The sequence below is a fragment of the Ichthyophthirius multifiliis genome, assembly GCF_000220395.1.
Source record: "Ichthyophthirius multifiliis unplaced genomic scaffold scaff_1120509251397, whole genome shotgun sequence".
NCBI classification, from domain to species: domain Eukaryota; phylum Ciliophora; class Oligohymenophorea; order Hymenostomatida; genus Ichthyophthirius; species Ichthyophthirius multifiliis.
Genome location: NW_004085913.1, coordinates 31,447 through 54,677, shown reverse-complemented (window position 1 = coordinate 54,677; position 23,231 = coordinate 31,447). Strand labels below are relative to the sequence as shown.

At 16.1% G+C, this 23,231-nt stretch overlaps 4 protein-coding genes and 1 non-coding gene across 5 annotated transcripts, besides 43 other annotated features; 1 reads left to right on the top strand and 4 right to left on the bottom strand. All coding sequences in view use genetic code 6, as the record gives it.

Moving 5' to 3' along the window:
- Window positions 1–273: 273 nt before the first annotated feature.
- Window positions 274–3,198, top strand: IMG5_195550 (tubulin-tyrosine ligase family protein, putative; the record flags this gene model as incomplete). The annotated part of the gene is made up of 5 exons (XM_004024334.1): window positions 274–1,602; window positions 1,641–2,082; window positions 2,320–2,479; window positions 2,522–2,943; window positions 2,990–3,198. The coding sequence occupies 5 exons, from the start codon at window positions 274–276 to the stop codon at window positions 3,196–3,198; spliced, it is 2,562 nt and encodes an 853-aa protein (XP_004024383.1).
- Window positions 2,169–2,210: a microsatellite.
- A 110-nt stretch (window positions 3,199–3,308) lies between the features above and the next one.
- Window positions 3,309–3,356: a microsatellite.
- Window positions 3,357–4,594: 1,238 nt separating this feature from the next.
- Window positions 4,595–4,637: a microsatellite.
- Window positions 4,602–4,641: a microsatellite.
- Window positions 4,642–4,798: 157 nt separating this feature from the next.
- IMG5_195540 (hypothetical protein) lies at window positions 4,799–5,180 on the bottom strand (the record flags this gene model as incomplete). Its single annotated transcript, XM_004024333.1, has 3 exons — window positions 4,799–4,871; window positions 4,926–5,059; window positions 5,112–5,180. The coding sequence occupies 3 exons, from the start codon at window positions 5,178–5,180 to the stop codon at window positions 4,799–4,801; spliced, it is 276 nt and encodes a 91-aa protein (XP_004024382.1).
- Window positions 5,181–5,490: 310 nt separating this feature from the next.
- Window positions 5,491–5,528: a microsatellite.
- Window positions 5,529–5,651: 123 nt separating this feature from the next.
- Window positions 5,652–5,699: a microsatellite.
- Window positions 5,657–5,699: a microsatellite.
- Window positions 5,700–6,893: 1,194 nt separating this feature from the next.
- Window positions 6,894–6,930: a microsatellite.
- Window positions 6,931–7,045: 115 nt separating this feature from the next.
- Window positions 7,046–7,152: a microsatellite.
- Window positions 7,075–7,154: a microsatellite.
- A 434-nt stretch (window positions 7,155–7,588) lies between these two features.
- Window positions 7,589–7,643: a microsatellite.
- Window positions 7,596–7,643: a microsatellite.
- A 145-nt stretch (window positions 7,644–7,788) lies between these two features.
- Window positions 7,789–7,877: a microsatellite.
- A 1,284-nt stretch (window positions 7,878–9,161) lies between these two features.
- Window positions 9,162–9,198: a microsatellite.
- Window positions 9,166–9,283: a microsatellite.
- A 72-nt stretch (window positions 9,284–9,355) lies between these two features.
- Window positions 9,356–9,413: a microsatellite.
- Window positions 9,374–9,413: a microsatellite.
- Window positions 9,399–9,457: a microsatellite.
- Window positions 9,458–9,488: 31 nt separating this feature from the next.
- Window positions 9,489–9,530: a microsatellite.
- Window positions 9,531–10,495: 965 nt separating this feature from the next.
- Window positions 10,496–10,534: a microsatellite.
- A 15-nt stretch (window positions 10,535–10,549) lies between these two features.
- Window positions 10,550–10,614: a microsatellite.
- A 40-nt stretch (window positions 10,615–10,654) lies between these two features.
- Window positions 10,655–10,701: a microsatellite.
- Window positions 10,663–10,736: a microsatellite.
- Window positions 10,676–10,734: a microsatellite.
- Window positions 10,737–11,290: 554 nt separating the features above from the next.
- Window positions 11,291–11,343: a microsatellite.
- Window positions 11,344–11,728: 385 nt separating this feature from the next.
- Window positions 11,729–11,776: a microsatellite.
- Window positions 11,748–11,808: a microsatellite.
- A 953-nt stretch (window positions 11,809–12,761) lies between these two features.
- IMG5_195530 (selenoprotein o, putative) lies at window positions 12,762–14,582 on the bottom strand. Its single transcript, XM_004024332.1, has 3 exons — window positions 14,460–14,582; window positions 13,104–14,351; window positions 12,762–13,043 (listed from the first exon to the last, which is right to left on the bottom strand). Exons 1-3 carry the CDS (start codon window positions 14,553–14,555, stop codon window positions 12,861–12,863), a joined length of 1,527 nt encoding a protein of 508 aa, XP_004024381.1. The 5' UTR covers window positions 14,556–14,582; the 3' UTR covers window positions 12,762–12,860.
- Window positions 14,554–14,591: a microsatellite.
- A 128-nt stretch (window positions 14,592–14,719) lies between these two features.
- Window positions 14,720–14,759: a microsatellite.
- An 854-nt stretch (window positions 14,760–15,613) lies between these two features.
- Window positions 15,614–15,660: a microsatellite.
- A 478-nt stretch (window positions 15,661–16,138) lies between these two features.
- Window positions 16,139–16,197: a microsatellite.
- Window positions 16,141–16,205: a microsatellite.
- A 1,600-nt stretch (window positions 16,206–17,805) lies between these two features.
- Window positions 17,806–17,864: a microsatellite.
- Window positions 17,812–17,862: a microsatellite.
- Window positions 17,818–17,865: a microsatellite.
- Window positions 17,866–18,541: 676 nt separating this feature from the next.
- On the bottom strand, window positions 18,542–20,441 carry IMG5_195520 (hypothetical protein; the record flags this gene model as incomplete). Its single annotated transcript, XM_004024331.1, has 4 exons — window positions 18,542–18,597; window positions 18,779–18,837; window positions 18,936–19,121; window positions 19,280–20,441. Coding segments are annotated over 4 exons (1,463 nt in total), but the record flags the coding sequence as incomplete, so codon positions are not given.
- Window positions 18,618–18,758: a microsatellite.
- Window positions 18,618–18,759: a microsatellite.
- Window positions 18,879–18,931: a microsatellite.
- Window positions 19,169–19,223: a microsatellite.
- Window positions 19,169–19,231: a microsatellite.
- Window positions 20,442–20,768: 327 nt separating the features above from the next.
- Window positions 20,769–20,802: a microsatellite.
- A 229-nt stretch (window positions 20,803–21,031) lies between these two features.
- Window positions 21,032–21,065: a microsatellite.
- A 912-nt stretch (window positions 21,066–21,977) lies between these two features.
- On the bottom strand, window positions 21,978–22,051 carry IMG5_195510. Its single transcript has one exon. It is a non-coding gene; the product is annotated as a tRNA-Asn (tRNA).
- Window positions 22,052–22,115: 64 nt separating this feature from the next.
- Window positions 22,116–22,181: a microsatellite.
- Between the last annotated feature and the right edge of the window lie 1,050 nt (window positions 22,182–23,231).

Sequence of the window (23,231 nt, the reverse complement as noted above, 5' to 3'; positions counted from 1 at the left end):
TAATACTCAAATTTATATATAAAATATTGTATAGGATTTTAAATTTAAATGAAAAAACTTAAAATAAATATAATACACTTTATGTTTTGGTGAAAAGTTAAAGTTTTAGCATTATTAATACTTGAACTTTTTTTAAAAAAATGTTAGTATTATAGATTATCTAGTCACACCTTAAATATATGCTTTTTTAGTCTTTAATTTAACTCTTTATTTTTATAATGACTTTATTTAAGAAATTGATTATTCATATGTTATTTTATTTTGTAAAGATAAATGTTGCCCATATTTTTTTAAAAAAATAATAAAATACATATTACTTATTTTTTTAAAAAAAATTAATCAAAAAAAAGAGGCTGTTATCAATGTTTTTTACCTTTATTTTTTTAATTGAGTTTTTTAAAAAAATACCGAAAAAATAAAAAAGCATAAAGAATAGGAAATATTTTTTTATTGTATTTTTGCTTTATTAATGAAAAAATAAAATAAAAGTATTTATATAATTTACTTGTTTTACTATACATACTATTTATTTATTAAAGTATATATATTTTTTTTTTCAACAATTTATTTAATTTTAATAAATTTTATATTTTTATTTTAAAAAAAGAAAATGATTTTTCCGCTTAAAATTTAAGAAAGTTATAATATTTCATAAATTCCTGGTTTATCTTCACCAATTTAAAGATTGCCAAATTTACAAATTCATAAAAACAGTAAAAAAAAATTTTTAAAAAAATAAATATTGATAAGTATATAGATATTATTTTTAAACTTCCACCTGATTTCTATAATTATAAAAACTCAAATGATAATCAATTAGGAACCCAAAAAAGAATATCTAAATAATAAGCGATACTCTTAAAAAATACAGAATAACCAAAACTCAAAAAAACAAAAGACGATAGCATTTCTTAAGAAAACCAAAATAAATATTTTTTAAAAAAACTTGAAAAACACAATATCATTTCTAAAAGCAAACATAAAAAATCCTCATTTTCGAATGAAAATAACTTAACTTTATTAACAAGTCCAAAATAAATTTTAGAAAAAAAAAAAGGTAAAAATTACATATTTTTTCATTTTTTTTTTAAACAAAAAAAAGATATCTTTTAATTACCTAAAGTAAATATATTAAAAAGTTTTATAGAACCTCAATAAAAAAGCACTTAAAAATCTTAAATAAAAAAAGAAATAAAAATATAATAATAAATATACTAATCTCCTTAAGAAAACCAAGACAACACTTACAAAGTAAAAAATAAAAAGCAAAAAAATATTAAAAAAAAAATATAGTACTATGTAGGAGAAGGCAATAATAACGAAAGAATTAGAAAACTTTTACAAAAAAGAAGCTGGTGGAGTGAATGTACAGATAAGACAAGTTTTTTTATAAATTTTAAATGGCAATAATCAAGTATTGGATATAAATTTGATAAACTTACAGATTAAAATTAGTTTAAATAAGTTGTTAATCATTTTGAATTTCATAAAGAAATAACCAATAAATAGAATTTAATTAAAAACTTAATATAATTTTGTGAGAGCAACAAATTAAATCCTTTCGAAACAATAACACCGTTAACTTATGTTATAGATTTTAAAGTAAATAATAAAAAAATATATAATTAATATTATTGAAGGATGATAACTGTGAAATGTTTTTGAATAGTTTTTTAAAATTTTACGAAAATAATGTTCCTTAAAATTTGAAGAATAAAATAAATACTTAATATTCTGAAAATATAAAAAAACTAATAAAATAATAATAAATAACCTATGGTATTTATGGATCGGAAAAATATGTGAACCATGTATATGTAAAACAGACAATGCATGAGAGTTTTTTAGATAAATATAATAGCTCTTATATATGGATTTTAAAACCAACTTATTTAAATAGAGGAAGAGGGATTAATATGTTTAATTCTCTTTAATAATTGGAAAAAATAATTTCCAATTATTTAGAAGGATTCGAAGAATAACCGTTGAGGAAAAAAAATGAACGAAAAATCTAAGTTTAGAAAAATCAAGAAGAATAAAAATATTAAATTGAAGAAAATTTATTAAATACTTAAAGAAGTAGTAATAATGATAATGAAGATACTTTGTAAAAAAACAATACTTAAAATACTTAAAATAATTTTAATGATGATAATAATATAGATAATATTAATTAAAATTTAAATAATTAATTAGAAAATTAAGATAATGCTACTAATAATAAAGTTTAAGAAGATTAATAAGAAAAAGAATAATTAAATTAAAATAACGAAAATACAGAAAATTCTTAATAAAAAACAACTAATGAATAATAAAAAGAAAACTAAATCCAATAAAAAAATACTTAGTCAATATTATTAAAATCAAACTAATTCATAATCTAGAAATACATTGAAAAACCTTTATTATTAAACAACAGAAAATTTGATATAAGAGTATGGGCATTATTAACACATGAATTAGAAATCTTATTTTTTAGGTTTTTTTTTATATTAAAATATAAAATATATATATATTTTAGAGAAGGATATATAAGATTATCTAGTTCCGAATTTTCACTTAGAGAAAATTAAATAGATAATTAATTCATACATTTAACAAATAACGCAATATAAAAATTCAGTGATAACTATGGTTAATATGAAAATGGGAATATGTGGACAATGAATTAATTATGGAGTTATCTATATCAAATAAATAATAATTTTACTGAATAATATTATAAGGATAAAATTTTAAGTAAAATAAAAATAATTATTTGGATAACTTTTTGTTCTGTAAGGAAAAAAATTAATATGCACAATAGAAAACATTGCTTTGAAATTTTCGGGTATGACTTTCTTATTGACTCTGAATTGAATATTTGGCTTTTAGAAGTTAATACTAATCCAGCTATAGATGAATGTTCAAATATTTTAAAAAAGTTGGTACCTAGAATGATTGGTATATATATATACAAATATTTTTTTAAAAAATAAAATAAATATAGATGATGCATTATAATTAACTGTTGATAAAATTTTCTAAAAAAAAAACAATAAAAATATTTATAAAGATGACTAGGAATAAAAAGAAGAAGAAAAATATTCTGTTGATGGATATGAAGATGATTTTAATATGTGGTAATGTTTAAAAAGATTACATATATTTTATTAATATATAAAAATAGGGAATCTTTAGGAAATTTAAAAGATTTGAATAAAATTTTTATTAAAAAGTAAATTGCTTAAATAAAATAATCTAATAAATGATAAACTATTTACTATTATATATAAATAAAAAGAAAACTTAAATTATATATAAATACAATAAATTAAATATTTTTTATTAATAAATTAATTATTTTTTTTGTATAATCTAAACATTTTATATTTCATTAATTATTTTTATGTATAAATCGATTTTTTTTTTAATTATTTATTTTTATTCAATATATAAATTTTAATTTTAAAATTAAAACAAAAAACATTAAAAAAATTAGTAAATAAACTATTTTTTTTAGCTTTTGTTAATTTTTTAAATTAAGAGGTATTTCTTCTTTTTTAACTTTTTACTTCTCATTCTATAAATTATAAATAAAATATATTTATTCATGTATAATATAAAAAATTTTACATTTATATTATCATTTTATATTATACTTTTATTTATTTGCTATTTTTCTTTAATATAATCTTTATCTATTTTTCTTAAAATAAAAAGTTATTTATATGAGAAAAAAAAAAAAAACTTTTTCTCAAAAGGCTAAATTGTAGCAGGAATCCGTTGTTCAAACAATTTCTCTTTATATATTTATTTCTAATATAAAATTAAAATTTTAAGATATTTTTATAAATTTATCAAAAATTACATATGTATTTTAAAAATTAATCGGCGTTTTCATTTATTATTTAATGCTATTGTTTAGCTAATTTTGATTAAATTAAATTGGAATCTAACTAATAATAGGACTTTAAAATTAAATAAATTTTTATAAAGAAGGTTAAATATTTAATTTTAAATATATTTTTTAAGGTTCAAATATTTAATATTTTTTTAATGTTATGTCTGAATAAAATTTTAAATATGCGTACTATTATTTTTCAATATAGATTATTAATGTAAAATGCTATTATTTGGTAAACTAAAGGATGCTTAACTTTATTATTAACAAAAGTTTTCATTTGTTTTATCATAAATTTATTAATTAATTTAATCTTGGAATATTCTACGTTTTTTTAATTGAGTTTGATTGATTTAAAACTGCTTTTAATAATTTTTTTCTTTTATTTTTACCTGTTCATTATAGTGATAAAAATCTTAGAAAAAACGATTATTTAAATGTTGCATATAATAAATAATAAATTATTTGTAAAAAAAAATTAATAAAAATATTTATTCTTTAAATTTTATAAATAATAAAAAACAAAATTTTATTTTGTGTGAAATAAATAAAATCTATTTTATTAAATAAGAAAAAAAAAAAAACTTAATTTTATTAACTTATTTATATTTTTTAATTTTATATAACTTTATTTTGTAATAATTAAACTTTTTTTACACGATTAGTTTAATTTTATTGAAAAAAAAATATATATACATTTTTTATTTATAAATTATTGAATATAAAATAATTCATTAATAATATAAATATAATTTTAAATATTTTATTTATATCTTAAACAAACAAACAAAATAGATATATAAAATTTTTATACTTTATTAAATTACAAAACCTATAAAATATTTTATTTATATTTATTAATTAAAACATAGTTATTATATATTAAATTACGATACTTAATATATAATAGTTATATCAATAACCTTCATCGTTATCAAAATACCTATCTTCATCATCTTAATCTTATTATTTAAAATCATCTAATCCTCTATAAAAAAAATCAATATATTAACAAAAAAAGTATTATTATATAAATTATAACCCATTTTTATCGATTTCATCATAATTAATATATTCAGTATCCTCTCCTAAAATAAATCTATCATGCATTAATCTTAATAATTCATCTTCGTTTTCTTCTTGCTCTTATTCTGTAAGTTCTTTATTACTTTATTTCTAAAAAAATAATTAACAACATATTAAAATAATATAAACTTTAAATTTTTACTTAAGGAAAATTTTAACTATTTTCTTTAAATTGCTTTTCTAATTCTGTTCTATATTCTTCATTCATCATTATTTCTTATAAAAAATCCGAAAAATTAATATTTGTACATTGATGTCCTTTTCTTTCATATTATCCACAATATATATAATATAATAAAGGCTATTTTTATTTTTAATTTAAGGAAAAAAAAAAAAAAAAATGAACAAAAAAAAAAAAAACAAAATACATCTCTTAATTTTATAGATTATTCACTAAAATAATCGCCTTCTTGAATTAACTTTTATTTTTTTATTTTATTTATATATAAATTTTTTTACTTATTCAAGTTTATTTCTACGTCTATTTAATATTTTTGCTGGTATTTTGTTTGTTTGATTGGTTTTATATGATTATTTTATATTATCTATTTAATATTATGGCGTTTAGTCTTTATTATGCGTTTAGTTAAAATGCAAATACTCTTGTTCTAATTTTTCATCTATTTTATTTTCTTCTTCCATATTATAAATATTTATATATTTTTTTTTTTATCTTTCAATGAAAATAAAAATATATAAAAAAATCAATATGAAAAATAATAATATAAAATCACATAGACAAAAACAAAATTATACCTGAAAGGAATATTTATTCATGTAGAAAAAAATAATGGTATCCATAAGTTAATAAAAAATATAAATTGGAAACAAATAATTGAAAGTTAATTACTGGATAATCTTATATTAGACGAATATAAAAGGACTTATAAATAATCTAATTGAAAAAATAAATTAAGTAATTAAATAAGTTACTTTACTTTCTTAAATAATAGACGAAATATTAACTAATTAATAGAAATGTCTTAATAAACATAATCAATTAATATAAAATTAAAAATATATAAAATAAAATTAAAAGTTGAATATAATAACATAAATGAGTACGAGTAATATTTTAGATATTATATATAATTGAAGTATATAGAAACATATAAATAATGATAAAAAAAAAATCGATTAATTTTAATACTAAAATAAATATCAAATAAAAACTTAATTATTAAATGGAGAGTAAAATATATTTATGATTTATTATAAAAATAACCTATTTGTAAAAAAATAAAACAAAGATTTGAATTAAAAAGTAAAAAACTAACTAAAATATTTTAAGATAAAAAAACTGGAAAACAACTAATAAAATAGATATGAAAAATTTTTTGTAAAAATATATATAAAAAAATCTTTATTAAATAATATCTAATATCTAAATTAAAAGAAATAAAAAAATAAAATCAAATAAAAATTATTAGATTTAGATAACAAAGAAACGATATAAAAATTATCAAAATTTAATACTTACGTATATATGTTTAATATTAATATTTTTCATTTTATATTTAAAAAAAATAAAACTATAAATTATTGTCAATTTATATATATTTTTTTTTAAATAAAAAATATTATATAATTAAAAAAAAAATGCACAAATTAGTAGTTTGTTAAAATAATTTTTAGAATCTAAATAATTTATAAGCTAATAAAGATTAAAAAAACAATATTTGTTTATAAAAAAATGAAGCTAATGATGGTTTAAAACTAAAAAATCAACTTATAAAAAAATTAATAGTAAAAAACATTCCAGAAGAACTTTATAGAAAAAAATTAAATCCAATTTAAAATCAAGACTCAAAATTAGATTACGAATTTAAAAAATAAAATTAATTATATAGAAATTTAAACAAATAAATACAATAAAAAAATTCGGAAATTTAAAATTTAAAAGAATAAATATAAGCTTAACAGGAAATATTAATTTAAGAAAAAAATTTAATTTAAGAAAACAAAAAATTAAAGTAAAAATTGGAAATAATGAACTAATTCTTATAAAATATATAAAATGAAGAAGAAAAAAATATTTAAAATTAATTTTTTAATGTAAATATAGATTAAATTCTTTATAAATAAATAAAAAAAAATACTATTGAAATTATAAATGAAGAATATAATATAAAAGATTAAAAAAATAATATAGTTTAATTAAAAATAAGAATATAAATAAATAATTTAGATTAATTATAAATATATATAAGTCTTTTTTAAAATAAAATAATTAAAGACATATATAATATAATTGATTAAATAATAAATAAATAAAATTATAAAATTACTTTATAATATCCATTTCGATTTATAGAAAGAAATTCTGAATTAACATTAAATTAATTATAATTGTTTCCAAATGGAGTATTAAATATTATTAATATATGATTTTAACTTAAATATATTTTATTTTTAATAATTATATAAATCTATGGTAAATTATTTTAATTTTTTTTTATCTTTATGAAGTAAATATTTTATATTATAAAATATAAATAAATTATTTTTAATAATAATTTATTTTAAAAATATTATATAACTAATTAATAGATTTAATTCTTATATAAATACTTACAAATTTTATAATGACGAAAAAAGTTATTATATTTAATATTAATTTTTAATTTTTTTTTAATTTTATATTTTTGTTATATTTAATATTTTTAAATTTAATGTTATAATTTCTTCTTATTAAAAAAAAACATAATTTTCTATATTTTGATTATTCATAAATTATCAAATAACATAGATAATTCAATTATTTATATATTGATTCAACATTATAATATCTACCTTTAAATTATTTTTATCTATAATTCATATATATTATAATATATATTAAATATATTTTTATATATATATATATATATATATATATATATATATATATATATATATATATATATATTTAAAAAAAAATTAATAATTTTCAATATTTTTTAAATATACAAATAATAAATGGGTAATCTATGTGATAAGCAAAACCCCAATTCCTAAACTCATAAATCATCCTTAATTTTAATTGAAACAGTTAATAAAAATGATATTAAACCTAATGATAATTCTCCTTCTTCTTAAAACAAATCAAGTCCATAAAAATCTTTAAAAAAATAAAAAAAGAGATATCTATAAACGACTTTTTAATCGAAAAAGCTTTAGGAAAAGGTGGCTTCGGAATAGTTTATTTAGTTTAGAAAAAAAAAGTGGTTAAAAATATGCTATGAAATGTATAAAAAAACTAGAAATGGTAAATAAAAATTTAGTTTAATACACTTAATTGGAAAAAAGTATACTTTTAAATACTTAAAATCCGTTTATAGTACATTTAAAATACTGTATATAGACAGAATCTAAAATTTATTTATTTCTTGAATATATAGATGGAGGGGAATTATATTAATTACTAAAAACTATAGGAAAGTTTAACGAAAAAATGACCAAATTTATTATGGCTTAAGTAATACTCGCATTTTAATATTTACATGAAGAAATAAAGGTTATTTATAGAGATTTAAAACCCGAAAATATTTTAATTAAAAAAACGGATACATTAAATTAATTGATTTTGGAATTTCTAAAAAATTCGATAAAAAAGATCAAATTACATATACATTTGCAGGATCAAATGAATATTTATCTCCTGAAATAATAATGGGCTGTGGGCATAATTAAAACGTAGATTTTTGGACTATGGGTATATTAGCATATGAGCTTTCAGTAGGAAAATCGCCTTTTTGTTAAAACATTGACAAAAATTTTGATAAAATCTAGTCTAACATATTAAAAAACACGCCTGAATTTCCATCAGAAATGTCAGAAGACCTCAAATCGTTAATAAAAGCATTTTTAAAAAATGATTCAAAAAAAAGATTGGGAGCAAATTCATTTAATGATATAAAAAAACATAATTTTTTCAAAGATATAAATTGGGATCAGATTTATCATCAACAATTGTAATCTCCCTTAAATTTTTATATAGAAAATTAAAATACATCTGTAAATGCAAGAAAAAAAAGTAAATAATATAATATTTAAGAAACTCCAATAGGACCCAATATAAATTTGCCAAAAATAAAAGGAATGACTTATTTTTAAAATAGTCTTTAAGAAAAGGAAACTAGTGAAAATGAAGATGATTTTATTTAAAAATTTAATTAAGAAACAATATAGTGAATAAATAATATTAACATTAATAAATATAATATAAAATATAAATATATATAATAATAATTGTATATGTATGTAAATAAATATATATATATGTATATATATATAATATAATAAAAATATTATTTATATATATATACATATATACAAACTTTTAATTAAAAATATTTATTTATATTTTTATATTAGTAATATTAAATTAATTTTTATTTTTTTAATAATATATTTATAATACACTAAATATATTTATATTATAGTAAATATTTATTATATTATAATTATTGTTAAAATTATATTTAATTTATATATTATATTAAATTTTATGTTTTCATATAATCAAATATTCTTAGTAAATTATTTTTTGATATATTAATTTTTTTTATTATACTAATTTATCAAAATTAATTAAATTCTTTTTATAGTTTTTTTTTTATATTTTTAAATATATTTATTTTTAAAAAATATTGGTTATTTTATGTTATTAATAAAATATATTTTATTATTTATTATAATTATATATTAAATATATTATATTTTTAATTTATTTAATTTTTTTTATTATTATTTTATATTATAAAAAAATTCATTTTTTAAATTAATTATTAAAAATAATTATTTTTCTTTATAATATTTATTAAAGTATTTTATTATATATAATATTATACACATTTTAACATATTATTTAATAATAAATAATATATAAAAATTTAAAAATTACAATATATTTTATGGAATTATATAATTATTTTGTAAAAAGATTGTGTATAGTGTATAAAATAAAAAATCACATTTTTATTTATTGATATATTTTTTATTAGTAAAATTAGTAAAATATTATCATAATAATTACATATGTATATAATTTTATTTTTTTGAAATTCTATCTTTATTTAATATTATATTGATATTTTATATTCTTTTAAATTAAAATAAAGCATCTTTTATATTAATTTATATATTTTTTTTTCTTTAAATAAGTATAAAATTAAAAAAAATATTCATTTTAATTTTATAATGTAAATTATATATATCTAAATTTAAAATTTTTATATCAATATTTTAACTTTATTTTTATAATATATTATTTTATATATAAAATTTTTGATATTTAGGATATATTTAAATAGATTAAAATTTTATAATTTTTTTTTTTTTTTTCTTAAATTTTAAAAAATATTTAAAAAGAAATTAATATTATAAAATTTTATTATAAATTATAACTAATATTAAATATAAATATATATATATAGATATTCAGAATTTTATTACTATTAAAAGTATAATTATTCATAAAGTAATCAATAAATTTATATTTTAATTTGTTTATAAAAAAAAATATAAATATAAAATAAATATTTATTTTTTAGAAATGATATATTTTTTTTATAATATATATATATCTATATTTATATATATTATTTTTAAATTGTTTATTATTATTATATGTTTATATACTTTTTAATTATTTTTTATTTTTATTATTTCAAGATATAATTAATCATAATAAATTATTTAAAATAAATAAATATTTTTATTTATAAAAAATATTTATTCTATTATTAAATTATTAAAAAAATAATTTTTGTATTATTATATTAAATTTAAATTTAAATTCAAATCTTCTTTTTTTTATATATTAAATATTTACTTTTTTTTAGTTTTCAAAAAATTATTTATAATTAAATAAAAATATATTATTTTTTATTTTCTCAATATATATATTTTTAAATTATATTTATAATATACTATAATTATCATTTTAATATTATCAAGATATTAGATATATTTAAAAATTTATGTTTCCTTTATATCTAATTAAATAATTATATTTAAAATAACAATGATATTAAATACTTACAAGATTCTTTATTGACTATTTATAATAAATTATTAATCATTATTATCAACTAATACATTATTAAGTAATTATTGTAATATTTTTTAACATTTTCAAAATAACAACAATTATTTTATTTTCAGAATAATTAATAAATTTACTGTTTTTTTTATCCATAGTGTTAATTTATTTTCTTCTTTAATCTTCCTTAATGTTTATTTATTTTTAAATATATATTAGTATGTATTTCTTTATTAATATAGGAATAATTTAGCTTTCAGTTATATTAAGAAAATAATTTTTTTCCATATTTATAAAATTTATTATATAAATAATTTATTTTTAAATATTGTATTTTTAATAGATTTATATATTAAAATTATAAAATACAGCTTCTTTTTTACTATTTTTATGTCAATTAGTCATCTCTATATGTTTGTATAATTATAAAGTATAATAAATATTTAATAATTTTATAATTAAATAAAGAAAGTAAAATAAAATATGATATAATAAATAAAAATGATTTTTTTTTTATTAAATATTTCAGTAATTAAAATGTTAATATTTTTATTTGTATATAAATAAATATGTTTTGTTATCGAAAATTTTAAGATTATAAACTTAATTGATTTTTTTATAGAAGTTAAATATATTGATTTTACATATTTTTAAAAAAATCTAGATATTATATTAAATAAATTATTTATCTAGATTCTAAAAAAAAGATTCTTTTAAAATTTTTGTAAAGATATATATATATATTTATATAAATATTTTATTTATTATAAATATATTTATTTTAATTATATAAAAATATATATTCTATTAATTAATTTTAATTATTATATTTTTTTAAATATATTAAAAAATAAAAAAATATTCCCTATTTATAAAATATATATATTACTTTTATTATCACTTTAATCAATAAATAACATTTTATATTATACTTTAAATACATAATAAACCTAAACTTATAAATTTCCGATTATTGAGTTTAAAAATTTTAAAATTATTTAATACATTTATGTGTATAGCATTAATCATATTTATTTCTTCCAATTATATTTTTATTAATTTCTAATAATAAATCAATATTATCTTTATCTTTTAATTAGTAATTAAAATCTATATATATTATTTTATAAGAATTTTTATGAGTAATTCGAAAGCCTTAAAAAAATAAACTGGAATGATGTTTTGAATTTTATAATGAATGTACAGATGTTTACTTTAATACAAATATGACTAATATTATAAAATAACTTGGTATCGTTATTATTTTACTCTTAGTAGACATTAGTTTAAATGCTTATAATTTATTTATTTATGTTTTACTAATGTATTATTAATCTTAGTATATAAGTAAAAGTTTTACTTTTCTGAAAAAATATAGTAATTTGACGAAACTTGAATTTCGTTTATAATTTTGTTGTTAAATTACGAAAATTTGTAAAAATTAAAACTTTTATCATATATTATTTATCTTTTTAATTATTGGATAATATGAGAATATGTATAAAGCTTAAAAATTATATGAAAACAAAAAAACCCAAAAAACAATATATATTTATATATATTTTATAAAACTTATGTGATGAAATATATATATATACAAAAATAAAACTAAATATATAAATCAAGAAGAACAACTAACGCATAATTTAAAAGCCCATTATGGTGTTTTTTCATTAACTTATATATTCTTCCATTAAATATCCTCAAAAGGCTTTTAAATAGCCGCCATTAATTCTTCTAATTATTAAAAATTACCTTTATCTACATTTTCAATACATTATTAAAGCATATAATTTCTCAAAACAAATGAAGGATTAATTTTTTTCATTTTTTCTGCTCTTTCCTAAAAATCAATTTTTTCATTTTTCAGTATTTCCTTATAAGATTCTATCCATTTATATAATATATCACTATGTTATTTTATATATCTTTCTAATTTTCAACATACTAATTATATTTAATTATTTTCTATTATTCTCTTTCTATAATATCAATTGTAAATCCTCTCATTTACATATCTAAAGGATTACTCTCATATAATTCAGAAATCTAAAAAAAAAGAAATAAATATATTAGCAAAATTTATATAATTTTTTTTATATATATTACTTTTTCTAACATTTCTTATGTAAACCTAGGTTTTATTCTATCCATTAAAATATTATCAGGAGCTTTAAATAATAGAAATTAATTTAAAATATCTTCAATATCAGTATTTAATATATTAACAGTAGATAATTTCCTGAAAAAATTAGTATATTCTAAGCCTAATTCGTGCATAACTTCAATTAATTAATCAACAATTCTTTTACAGTCTTCTTAATTTTATGAATAAATTCCTAGTTTTTCCCTCATTATATTATAGTAGTTTTCTTATAAAATAACATCGAAATTTTCCTCTATGTATTTTTTGCTTTCTCCAAAATCTAAAACGTATTTTAAGCTTTCGGCTAGTCTCAAAAGATTCCATTTACATGCTTTTGGTTAATTTTCATATGAATAATAGCCATCCTGATCACTATGATTACATATATGTTCCTTATTAAAATGCTCCATAAACCCAAACGGACCAAAATCAATTGTAAGCCCTAAAATACTCATATTATCAGTATTTAAAACGCCATGACAGAACGCCACAGTCTGCCATTTAGCAACTAAAATAGCCGTTTTTTTAACTATATCTTCGAAAAAAAGTCTATATTTATCTTCTTTATCCTTCAAACCCTCATAAAAAAGATCAATTACATAATCTGTTAGTTCCGGGATCATTTAATCCCCTAAACCTTCGGAAGGTCCTCCTTTATCGCAAATTTAAAAGGACCCAAACCTTATAAAAGTAGGAGCAAGCCTCAAAACTATACAACACTTTTCTTATATAACATTCCCATTATAGTAAATATCTCTCTAAGCTAAATCATCAGTCTGGACAATCGAAGCAGCCCTCGTAGTCGGAATATCTAAGAAATATAAAAACTCACTACATAAAAATTCCCTTATAGAAGATCTCAACACTGCATTTCCATCCGCAAAACGAGAATAGGGAGTAACTCCACTTCCTTTTAATTATAATTCGATTATTTATCCTTTTTTATTTCTTATATCTCCTATAGATATTGCCCTACCATCTCCTAATTAACCAGCCCATGAACCAAATTAATGTCCACAATAGCAATGAGCGATAGGGACTTGGCTTTCATTTAGGAGATTACCGCAAAAAAATTAAGTAAATGAATTTTAGTCTTTTAGGATTTCTTCTTTTGTAAGGTCTAGTAGATTTAAAGCGGGATCACTTAAAATTATTATTTTTGGATTAGGACGTATTTTTGGTTCGACCTTTGAATAAAAATATCCTCTAACCTATATGAAAAGTATATTTATATATATATGTAGATCTTTTTTTTATAGTATATAGATTTTTATTTTTATATATATATATATTTATAGATGTTTCTTATTTTATTTTACTGTTTATGGGTTAGTGGTTGTAGGTGTTTATATTGGTAATTTGTTTATTGCCGAGTTTATGAAATTTAAATTATAAAAAGATTATTTAGAATTCATTTGTAAGTTTTTTTTATTTATTAGTTTTTTTATATTATTTTACATTTATATATTATATAAGACTTTTTTTATAATAAGGAGTTTTTTATGTATATATTTAAAAAAATTATAGTGTAAGATAGAAATTGATATTTGGTTTTTTGTTTATATATATAAAATCGGCAATTTTATTTAAGAAATTTCTTTTATTTATAAATTTATTTTGAAAATATTTATATATTGAAAATAATCTCGCTATTTTTTTATTTAATATAAAAAAATGATGCAAATTCTATTAAAAAATTTATAAAAATACTTATAATTAATTAATATAATTTATATTTTCATTTTTATTAATTATTTTAAGAAACGAATTAATAAAAAATATATTATTTTATTTATCAAATAAGCATTTCAATAATAAAATATAATTAATAATAATATTTTTTTTTAATTTATTTTTTATACTAAATATAATTTCATATCAGAAAAAAGCAAATAAAAAATGAATAAATTATTCACTTAAAATGTCATAAATAAATTAACTAAAATATCCATATATAATTTTTCTAATCATAAGAAATCAAGAATAATACTATTAAAAAAAAAAACCGAACCTGAAAGAATAGAAAAGGAAGCAAAAAAATAAAAAATAAAATAAATGACCTCAAATATAATAGAAAAAAATTCACAAAACATCCAAAATGTTCCTTTTGATTAATTCACCTAAAAATTAAAATAAGAAAGTTAAATTTTATATTAATTAAAGAAATCATAAACAGAATAAATCACTTCAAAACTAGAAATATTATTACCTGAAAATATATAAGAAAATAAATCTTAAATATAGGATTTTCCTTGGGATTTCGAAGGGTAAAAAACCGATTTTTTTTAAGAAAATATAAAATGTGTGATTGATTTTAATTCTTTTTTAAATGAAAAAATTGTTATGTAATATTTCCTAGATTATATACAGGCATTAAAAAACGAGGATTTATAAAAACTTGAAGCAATTCTTGAAAGGACTTTTTATAAAAAATTAAAATAAAAAATAAACATATTGAAAGAAAATAATTTAAAAATATATATAAATAATGATAAAAATATAGAAAATATAGATATAAATTTATTTAAAGTAAATAATATTTTTGGAGTAGGGATAAAAGAAAATAGGAAAAAGAATAAATATTAATACATTGTTTTTGATAATATAGTTAATGGAATTTAACTTAAACATATTGTCAAAAAAAGAATTGAACCCGGAGAATTAGCCTAAATTTATGTTTAATTTTTTTTAACTTTTGAAAGTGAAATTTCCTTAAAAATTGGTAATTAAAAAGATGAAAATTAAGTTTTTTTAAACGATTAAATATCAAAAAATAAATAAAAAAAATAAATTCATTCAATTGTTTTGGAAAAAATAATTCTCGAATGTGATTATAAAAGTATTAGAAATAATTCATTTGAAGATAAATCATTTACTTAAATTAAAATTAACTTTTTTAATGTTTAAGGTTATAAAAATCTCTCATAAGACAGTAAATTTAAAATTATTGATTTTGATTATTTTATGAATGAAAATCCTATTGTTTAAGATAACAATTGAAAAAAATAAATAGATATATAAATATTTAAAAAATAAAAAATAGAAAATAAATAAATATTTAAAAACATATATATGTATTTATATATATATATATAATAAAAAAATATTAGAGATTTTGTTAATATATATTAAATTTTCAATTTTTAAACTCTATAGTTTTATTTAATTTTTTAAAAGCTAAAATACATGATTTACCTATTTATTGCATTAAAATTTTATTAATCAGAATTATAATCTTTAAAGTAATCACATAAGGATCTACAGTTGCAATAAATAGACTGTAAATAAAATTTAATGCAAAAGTAACTAAAGCCATAGCATTAAAAATTAAAAAAGCTTTCGCAGTTCCATATGAACAATTTGTTAGAAGAAAAATTTCAATAAAAAAGGCAAAAACTATTGATAATGGAAAAGGAAAAAATAAAAAAAATACTTCAAATTGAATATCTTTTTAAATGAAAGCATAATAAAGATTATTTGTATAAAAAGTGGATATTACTATATCTAAAATAATAAAAGAAAATAAAATGCCGATTATAATTTCTTTAGAATAAGCCGATTTTTAATGAGAAAGGAACAAATAACGAATATATCCTATTAAATAATTAAACGATATAACAAATTTTTAAAATTTTTTAATATCTTATTATTAAAATTATTAATGTTATTATTATTAATTTAAAAAACAATTATTATTAGTTTATTTATTTTATTCATCATCTAATAATATACATTCACTTTATAATTCAATAAAACTTTTCATAAGACTTTAATAACTATTACTTTTTTCATTATTACTATCTGATTCATTATATTCATTATTATATTTCTATTCTTCGAATAATCTTTTATTTATAAATTCAGAATTTTGTTAATTATTATTTTCTTCGCCAAAGCAAATGCTGACGTCAAGTTCATTCTTTAATGTCAGTTTTAAATTTTCCATATTCTATTTATAACTATAAATAAAAATTGAAATTTTAACATCTATTTCTTATTTTTATAAATGTATTTATTTTATTCTTCTAATGGTTTCATTTAATTCTTCCTATTATAAATTGTTTTTTTGATTTTCAACTAAAGTTATCCTTTATAGGTAATAGCTGTTATTATAAGTGTATTTATCTTTATATATGGACTATTATTTCAACAAAAGCTAATTTGAAGGTACTTCTATTATCAAAAGTATCAATTAAAGCCCCAAATTTTTAAAAAATACTTTATTTTATACCTATATATAGTTATTCATTAATTTAAATTTTTCAACTAATGTTTTAATGTGGCTATTATAATCAATTTAATAAGCATATTTATTTAATTTAGAAATAAAATTTTCAAATTTAACGCTATTTTCTCTATGGAAATTATAATTATCACAAAATACATTGATCTTTTTAGGATCATCAATATTTATAGACTCTAAACTATTAGCAGAATAAAAAACACTCTATAAAAAATGATCTCGAGGCCATATATAATATGGTTTAAGGAAATCTCCTATACCACTAAAATGCACTATAGTAGGAATAGTTAAATTAAAGTATTTTTAATTCCTTTTTTTAAAATTAAATATATCAATATAACATATAGAATAATCATCAGTTTTAGTTAATTTCATCTTTAAATAATCTAAATAATCAATATTCATATTTAATATAAAATCCTATATAAATAAAAATATAAATATATATATATATATATATATATATATATATATATATATATTATTATTTTACAGGAGTGCTTTTTTTTTCTATATATTTTTTAACTCTTGCATATATTTTTTTTTAAATTAATAATAGGAAAAACCAAAACAAAGGATAATATAAATATTTAAGTGTTTTTAGAAAAATAATTTCACACTTATTCCATTAGAACAATTAATTTATTTTCTAGAAAATTATTATTTTATATTTTTTTTTATTTATTTAATAATTTTAAAAATATTACTTTAGAAAAGTTTTTATATTCTTTTTTATCGAAAAATTTTTCACTATTTTCAGGCAATTAAGGTTGCATAAACCAATAATTATCCAAGTTATTTTCACCATATATCTAAATCCTATATTTATGATAAAGCATATCTTTATATTTAAAAATATTGCTTTATTTGCATTCTGAAGCGAATTAATTATCATCGAAATCAAATTTTACATATTCAATCGGAATACTATCTATTCTTTTAGGTTTCATTTTAAGTATTCTTCTACAAATATAACCCAAACAAATAATAAATATATAAAAAATAAAAAATAAAATTCCATTTAAAGATAAAACGTTATTTAAATAAAATTTAATAGGATTACAATAAAACTACTAGCATATTTCTATTGCATCAAAAATAGATCGAAAACGTTTTTAATTTTAATTTAATTATACATTATTTGAAAATTATGATATATCAACCTTTTTGCAAGAACCAAAAGAACTAGTTTTATAGTAACCTTATTTACATAACTATAAAATTTTATAAATTCATATATATATATATAAAAATATAAAAATAATATATGGATATATAAATGCGTATATATATATATATATATATATATAAATATAATTATAATATATATATATATATATATGTATATATATGTATATATATGTATATATATATATGTTTATATTTAATAAATACATCACATCCTCCATTTATATTAGGTTCATATTCACTTTAACATATTTATGGTATAAAAACTATGTATAATAAATAAGTATAAATATAAAATATTTGATTAATATATATATATATAAATTTTTATATACTTATATATATATATATATATAATATTGACCTCCGTTATTAGCTTTTATTTATAAAAAAAGTTCATTTTTTATTAATTAATTATTAATTTTCCGAAAACCACTTTAAACATTAATAATACCATTAAATTATTAAATTTTTTGATTTAAATCGAAAAATCCTATGCAATTTTATTAATCAATTTATATTTTTCCTCCTGAACCTTCTCCAAATAAACCTAAAATATTTTAATAATAGAATAAAATAAATAAAATATGAAAATACATATATTATTTATTTATATATTTTATATTTTATATATATATAATATTTTATATATTATGTATTTAAATGTCTGATATATTGTAAAAAATATTATCAAATTTATTTATATACCTTCATCATCTGAATCACCTCCTTATGCCATTAATTAAGCATTTCCTTATATTATATTACTTTTAATAAGTATTGAACCTCCGGATCCTCCACTTCCTTTAACATTCCAGAATTTTTGTCCATTAGATTCTACTTTACCTCCTAATTAAACTTATTATACTCCATAAATTATTACTACACCTCCTCCTGCACCCTCTCCTTCTTTTTTTTCCTCAATTTTTTCACTGCAATTTTAACAAGAGCCTCCACTTCCTTCAAAGAACATATTTTAGTAATCATACGGGTTGTTTTTGAATATAAAGTTTATATAATTGAAATATTTTATGCAATATATTGCATATTATTCGATCACATCTGCCTCTAATTTCCCCTAAGGTAACCCTATGCCTCCATAGCCGGCATGATGAGCCCCATGGGCAGCACATTAATACTCTGTATTGTAATAAAGACCCTTTCCTTTACCATTATTAGGTTGGCAACCCATTCCAGTTGAATTTAAATTTCCATTTGAGGCTATATTAAGTGAAAAAAGACCTATTTTAGAAGCCTTAATAGTTGTATTAATGTCCATAGAAATATTTTTTTCAGCTAAAAAAAGCAGTGTAAAATCAGTTTAAAGAAATTAATAAACAATTTTAAATTTTGAGTTTTTTTCTTATTTTTTAAAAACTAAATTTGCCTTTCCTGTCTATTTATCTATAAAAAGCTCAAATAATTAACTATAAATGGATTTTTTTTTCATAGAAAAATTTAAATCATCATCGCATCGAATAAAATTTGCTGAAAAAAATGAGTTTTTTAAAATAATTTCTTCATTTGTTTATAACCCTATATGCCCTGATTTTATAAAAATATTATTATATATATCAGTTTTTGGAGGTTCTATATATATATTCTTATCAGCAATAAATATTAATATGCCTAAATAATTATCCATATGTGTTATATTTGCATTTATTTTTATATATTAATTAGATTCTAAAAATACATAATTTTATACTGATTATTATTATTATCTTTATTTGAAACCAAAAAATATCTCTTATTATAAAATTAAGTCTTTTCTGGTATTTATTCTTATGTTTAAGCATTCAAAAATAGTCATTGAAATTGTCAATTATTCTAAATTTAAATAGTTTTCAGTATTTTAACACTTTATTGTTATGTTTTGGAATAAAGTTTATGTACAGTTTGTTTTTTATTGGTTTTCAATAATTTATTGTATTAATATGTTTGGGTTATCTTTGTAAATGCATTATGAATTAAATTTTATTAATAATAATGTCAATAATAAGTATATTATGAAAAACATATTTTTATTTATTATATAAAAAGATTAAATTATTTGATGTTATATATATATATATAATAAAATATTATTATATTTGTATTATATATATATATTATTAATTTTTATATAAATATTATATATTTTATCTTATATTTTAAATATAAAATAATGCAATTGAATTAAATGTAAATATACATATATATTTATTATATTTATTATTTTATTATTATTTTCAAATGACTTTCATTTCACTACAGAGCCAGGTTAAAGTTTCTTAATGACCACTTTCTATATATATATATATATATATATTTTATAAAAATAAATATTTTTTAATTACTTTTTATATTGCTTCCTTCTATTACTTTAGTCATCACTTTTTTATTTCTTATATTTTTTGATTATATATGTAAATAAATATATAAATAATAAATCGTAAAATTAATATAATTACTGAATAGTTTAATCTTATAATTATTTAATTTTATCAATTATAGTTTACTCCAATTACAAATCGCTTTTATTAATAAATATACAAACTGGTACATCACATAATGTTCTATCATTTAATATTTATTATAATTATGTAAAAGATTATTCAAACAAACTTATGTCTGATCCATCTATTAAATAAATTATTCCCTATGTCCCTACAAAATGGTGTCTCCAAAATATTCTTTTTCTTTCTTCTCCTGAAAAATCCTTTATTTAATTTTTTTTTTTTGATTAAATTAATTTTTTATTTTATTATATTTACATAAAATTATAAAGATAATTTTTATATTTAAATATCTTGTATATCTAAATCTTTTGTAGGAATATATTCATTATTAAATTCTTAACCATTAATTGTTTATATAAATTCTATTAATATTAAATTATTTAAATAAAAATATTATCAAATTACTTGTTTTTCCACTTTTTTCACACCCCAAAACTATTATTTTTCTTGTATTCTTACTAAAATTTTTTTCGTAGTTATTTCCCATTTTTTTTTTTTTTGTTATTTAATTTTTAATATTAATATTTTTAAATTTTTTTTAAAAAAAACTATGTGAAATAAATCAGTATATAAAATTTATATATATATAAAAATAATTTATATAATAGAGATAAAAAAATAGATAAAATTTAATCTATATTTTATAATAATAAATCATATTTTTATCGTATAAAAATTATATTTATATGTAGAAAATATCTTTTATAATATTTATTATATTTTTTTTTATATAATTAAATATTTTTTAATTAAAGTATAAATATAATAACCTATTATTCAATATTTTTTATTATATTATTAGAAATAGTGTATATAACACTAATTAATTAATATAAAATTGAATGTTTTTTTATAACATTTAAAAAATATAAATATCATATATATATATATAATAAAAAATAAAACGCTCGACGTAGGGATCGAACCTACGACCTTGCGGTTAACAGCCGCATGCTCTAACCAACTGAGCTAGTCGAGCTAATTTAATAGATTATAAACAAGTTAAATATTTAATATATTTTTATATTTAAATAATATGTAAATTAATTTCATAAAAAATTTATATTTTTTTCTTTAATAAAAATTGTATTTTTTTTTAATTTCAAAAATAAAAAACCAAAAAAAATTTTATAATTAATCTTTTTTATATCAATATATTATATTATTTTATTTTATTTTTTAAAAAAAAATTGACTATAATAAATATAATTTAAAACATATATTTATATTATATAATTAAATAATCAAAATTTTTTTTTATTATATATATATATATATATTTTTAAAATAAATATATTCAAAAACTATTTTTTCTTTGTTATCTATATTTTTTAAAGATTATTTAACTTTTTACTCAAAGCTTAATTTTCTTGAACTAAATACTTCAATTCTAATTCGAAGACATTTTCACTCGGTAATTAATTTAAAATTTCCTTACAAGAAGGCCTTAATAAAGGATTCGGGTGAATCATTTATTTAACGATATTTTTTAGGCTTGCACTATATTTAATCAAATTTTTAAGTTTGCTAAATTTACCAATTCTCAAAGAATCCCATTCTAACCCAAATTTAGGCAATTCCTGATCGATCATAAGTTCATATAATAAAGCGCCTAACGAAAATATGTCAGATTTTCCTAAATCGATGTCCTAATAATCAAAATTCTCACAAGTATTTACTAGTTCAGGAGCTAAATAAGGTACATAAGTATTATAAACTTAAGAACTTTTAAAATTTACTTTATTTTAAATTTTAGAAAATCCCAAATCTCCAAGTTTAAATCTTTATTTTTTAGAAAACAATATATTTTCTGGTTTTATTCCTAAATGAAAGCACTTATTTTAATGTAAAACATTTAATGTTTCACATATATCCTTTAAAATCTGTCTTATTTACTATTCAGATGGTTTTTTTAATTATTTTAAATTCATTTAACAATATTCTGTCTATTATAAATATAAATATATATTTATATTTTTTAAAATTTTTATTATTAACAACTAAATATAGATTATTATTTTCAATCCAAGAATTATAAAATTTTACTAAACCGCTTACTATGCTTGAAAATTTAACTAAATTTTATAATTCTTTTATTACATCATCATGATTTATTTATTTGTTTAACATATTTATAATTTTTATAGAATATATTAGGC